At 35.0% G+C, this 4,681-nt stretch overlaps 2 protein-coding genes across 3 annotated transcripts in view; both read left to right on the top strand.

The window, feature by feature from the left end:
* LOC107752410 (ras-related C3 botulinum toxin substrate 1-like) overlaps positions 1-1,161 on the top strand; it is a 4,430-nt gene extending 3,269 nt beyond the window's left edge. Inside the window, exon 4 of the mRNA XM_016568370.1 lies at positions 1,041-1,161. Coding sequence (XP_016423856.1) covers positions 1,041-1,161 — 121 coding nt within the window. The remainder of the gene's footprint in view (positions 1-1,040) is intronic.
* A 380-nt stretch (positions 1,162-1,541) lies between these two features.
* Positions 1,542-4,584, top strand: LOC107752406 (galectin-9B-like). 2 transcript variants are annotated; one of them, XM_016568365.1, is made up of 8 exons: positions 1,542-1,660; positions 1,917-2,005; positions 2,282-2,477; positions 2,579-2,698; positions 3,179-3,208; positions 3,647-3,735; positions 3,872-4,028; positions 4,172-4,582. In XM_016568365.1, exons 1-7 carry the CDS (start codon positions 1,625-1,627, stop codon positions 3,927-3,929), a joined length of 618 nt encoding a protein of 205 aa, XP_016423851.1. In that variant the 5' UTR covers positions 1,542-1,624; the 3' UTR covers positions 3,930-4,028; positions 4,172-4,582. The 2 variants fall into 2 exon arrangements, with proteins under 2 accessions (XP_016423851.1, XP_016423852.1); XM_016568366.1 differs by having other exon boundaries at positions 1,561-1,660; positions 1,891-2,005; positions 4,172-4,584.
* The last annotated feature ends 97 nt before the right edge of the window (positions 4,585-4,681 follow it).

The following is a 4,681-nucleotide window of genomic DNA, read 5'->3' as shown; positions in this document are numbered from 1 at the left end:
TTTTCTCTCAGGGTAAGCAGGAAAAACAATGCATGATTCTTAATGCTTTCCCTTGTTCACAGCGTTCTCACGATAATCTTTGTTTCTTTGGCAGATTAAAAAAAAAAACTAAAGAGTCCTTCCTGTTCAAGTAGAATTTATAACACAGCTTTGAATGCATAATGGTTACTGATTTACTGAAACATATTTTATATAAAGGCTATAAAGCCTATGCAAACACTCTGAACACGTTTTTGACCCTTCTGATCTTGAGGTGTGGCTTTTTGTTTAACTGGAGCAGCAGCATATGTGTTGACACGCAATTGGTAAGCTGATTTTACTCAGTCAAATTTGAGCAAAATGTATCATTTTCTCATTCTTATCGACTTCTGTTTTTATCAATGTGTAATCTATTAAATATAATAGGAAGGATGATTTAATAAAAATACGGTTGGGCACATTCAAAACAATACCAGTGACTCACTTCAGTGCTTAAAGCAACAAATATTGCCAGCTTGCCGCTACTGGCAAATATTGCCCTCTAATGGAAAAGGTACACACACACACACATACACAGAGACAGAGGTATTCCTATCATTATGGGGTCTCTATATAGGCATAGGTATTTTCTATCCCCTTACCCTAACCCTATCCCTCAAACAAAACTTTTTGCATTTTTAGATTATCAAAAAACTTCATTCTGTATGATTTATAAGCTTGTTTCTTCATGGGGATCAAAAAACATCCCCACAAGGACACGATTTACTGGTATTACTGTCCTTGTGGGGGCATTTGGTCCCCATAACGTAGGGAATAGCAGTCAGGCACACACACACAAATGCTTTTAAATATTCTTTAATACTGTTGGGATGTCATAATGACACATCTACCTGATCATTGAATTATTATTATATGTTATATATATATTATTTCCTCTCACTTTCTTTCACCAACAGAGTAGTCTACGGCACAGAACTTTAATTGCTTTTTTCAAATCCCATTGTTTAAAAAGCAAACAGTAGATGTATGAGAAATTATACTGTCAAACCTGATTTCTTTAGGACTGATGACTCCCTGGATGATGATACCGCAGACTTCACTGAAACAGTTGAAGCAAATGTGCCGAATTGTGTCGAGGCTTCGAAACAATTAGACACCCGTCTCCACTGTGACACCAAGTAGTCACTTGCACGTGTTGCTCTACAACAACGATTTACGAATGATAACCTACGTTGTTTATGTAAAACAATAAAGTGTCCACATCATTGTAAGTGCAATTACATTTTTTTTTTTTATCGTTGTTTTTTATTTGATTTTATATTTTTATGTGTTAATGAGTTTTTAACATGTGTCTGACAACTACATGAGCTTGGTTTTGTAACCTTTAAGCTCCTCATTGTGAATAATTATGGGTTATTTTGGTCATAAGACGTGAACATTAATAAAAGAAATCAAGCCACAATGTGTCACATTTGGCTTGTGTTATTCTTCAATCAATATATGCAAACAAAACAGAAATGGTGCACTTGGGCCTCATTATAAATACACCAACACTAAACATTAACAATGTGGACCTTCAGTTAAATTAACCAAACTGTAGATGCTGGACATTTTGTAAGGCTGGAGGAGAGCAAGTTTTGACACAATGACTCTGTTTCAGCAACTGCCATTTTTCAACTCGGTAAGTGACCAATTATTTAAATATACGGTTTTTTTTTTTTTTTTTAAAGCAAATACCTCAGAGTATTAGTAGACTGTTAGGGTCAGTAGAATAAGTTGACATTCACAGGTACTTGCAAAGTTACTTATAGTTAGTAGAATGTCTCAAGTGGACTATCAAAATGAACTGTTACCATTAACATTCTTAATAATAAGAATAATAAGAATGTTAATAATCTCATTTTATGAGAGGTCTGGTATGAAAATCTTCCACACAGACTGTCCCATTCAGCAGACCGATCCATGGAGCATTGTTGGATGGCATGATTGTTACTGTATGTGGACGAGTTTCCCCACATTCCAGCAGGTGGGTAACAGTCTCTCTGTAAGGATATGAATGGCCTTTGTCATCCCGTCAACCATAGGATCGCCAGAAAGATTTTTGTTGTATTTTGCACCTCTTTATGCTATAGATGATTTTTTAATAGAGTCAAAGCAAATGCTAACTTTCTTGGTTCAAGCTAGAGGGTTATAAATAGAAGATCAGCTGCAATGCGTTTATTTGTTTTTTTCATAAACTATATCTTTTTGCATTTGACATGTACAGCTTTTGTTCTGCTTCTCTCGATTCTGTTTTCTCCAGATTCCAGGTGGACCTCATGCACGGGTCTGATATTGTTCTGCACTTTAACCTTCGCTATGTGGGAGGATCTGAATACGTTGTGCACAACACCTGCCAGTATGGTCACTGGGGCTCAGAGGAACGCAAGTATGAAACTCCCTTCCCGAGAGGCCAGATGTTTGCTCTGCAGATCCTCGTCACCCAGGAGACGTACAAGGTCATTATTTCATATTTCATATTTCATAATTAATATGGAACTACAGGCCTACTTTTTATTGGATAGGACAATAAACCAATGTTTTTGGCTTTTTTTTCTAGATAAGTACCAATGGGAAACCCTTCTCCGAGTACAAGCACCGTATGCCGTTCTCCCATGTGGACAGCATCTGCATTGGTGGAATGGTGGAACTGAGTTTAGTTGCTTTCCAGTATCCTGTGGTGAGAAAAAAAAAGTACTTTACCACTTCACCACTATTAGGTATATACCAATATCAGTGTGTATTTGTTCTTATTTTGATATATATCAAGGTTCTTTATTGATCTTGTGGGGGAAAATTGGGCTGCATTAGCAGTCAGATAACAACATTATGCAGACCATACAATACACTAAATACAGACTGGACACTGGTGAAGAATGTAAACATTATTAACACTATACAAATATTGCATTTGAACATACACCGTACACAATACAATAAAATCACCAAATTAGAAAGAATAGACATTATAAATATTCAGTTAACAATATTATGACAATATTCACAGTGATCACAAAAAAGTATGTATTACAGATGAAATGGTTGTTTCCTGCCAAGCAACATGTCCCTATCAGTTTTTAAACCAAACCTATATTATTCGTATGCATGTATTACCACTGCTATACTTTTTTTTACATTTTTTTTGTTTCTCCATTTACAGCCCTGTTATGCTGCACCTCTAGGATCTTTTGTAAGTTATCTGAAATCTTTGGTAGACAGCTTATCTGCATGAATCTCTAATAACTCTGTGACATCTATATCAAGAGTGTACATGTGTATGTGAATGAGTGGAATCTGTCTAGCACTTTCATTACTTATTTGATGCTCTTAAGCATTTATATTCACGAATGATACAACAGTGTGGCTTACAAAAAAAAAAAAACTTTCTGATGATTAATTTGTGATTTTTTTTTTTTTGACAAATGGTTTCTTTTGACCAGAGCTCTACATATTATTTAATATATTGAAGTGTCACTTAAAATACATTATTTTAAGAATTTAAATACTTTTTTATTAAGTGTTGGCGATTATTTTATTATGTAAAGTTGGCAAGGGTAAGGGTCTAAGCAGTTAATGTGCTATACAGTATTACATTGCAATATATAAAAATATATTTAATTACAATCAGATGGTGCCGTATAAAAGCACCTTCTGTGGTGGAGTACATCCTGGAAAGATCTTCATCATCCAAGGATTTCTCAATCCCGGGGGAAACAGGTTTGACAATATCATTCTTTCACAGATAATAGGCAACATAATAAATCATCTTGAAATAAGACAATGCCAGCTTCCATCTGATCAGAGAAACTGAGATGTTTTTAAAAGAAGTAATTTCCTCTTCTTTCTGTGACAGAATGGAGATTAGTCTACGACACAAAACCGGAATTGCATTTTACTACAGTATCTTTTAAGATGAGAATGTGGTTGTGTGCAACAGCTATGAGGATGGGACATGGGGAAATGAGGAACGATCTGAAGTTGTGCTGTTAAAAAGAGGGGAACCGATGCAGGTAAGCAAACATATGACTTTATGATTCATGAACGTATGCTTTATTCAGATGGACAATGGTGAATATGATTGTAAATACACTGGAAAATTACTATGCAGTAGAGTTTGGGGAAAAATCGTCTTTGTCTTCTATGTGCATTTCAGGTCACCATTTTCTCCAGTCATGATCATTACAAGGTGTTTGTGAATGGTGAACAAACTCACACTTACAGCCATCGTTTCACTAAACTGGAGGAGATTGATGTTTTGGAAGTTAGTGGAGATGTGGAGTTGACATTTGTGCAGCCCTTACACAGATTTCATACTGATCTATGAGCAGTGCTGGGTAGATTACTTACAAGTCCATTACTGATTCCAAATTACAGGGCAAAAATAGTTAGTAGCATAAACCATTACATTACACATTTGAGGTGATAAAATAGGACTACTTTTTGATTATTTTTAGATTGCTTATGACCTAACTCCTTTATCATATTGATTTAAATAGGATAATTGTGTACCATATTGATATAAAAGTACAAACGGAAATAAACTATGTTCTCTTTGTTATTAACAACATTAAGTGCATTAAACATTATATCAAGGTTTCCAAACTGGGGTTTGTGATTTTAATGAGCAGATGAGCAGAGCGTGATACATATATATATATATATA

This window comes from Sinocyclocheilus rhinocerous, unplaced genomic scaffold (genome assembly GCF_001515625.1).
Source record: "Sinocyclocheilus rhinocerous isolate Xijiao unplaced genomic scaffold, SAMN03320098_v1.1 scaffold1372, whole genome shotgun sequence".
Lineage (NCBI taxonomy): Eukaryota > Metazoa > Chordata > Actinopteri > Cypriniformes > Cyprinidae > Sinocyclocheilus > Sinocyclocheilus rhinocerous.
This window is presented reverse-complemented; position numbering and strand designations above follow the sequence as displayed.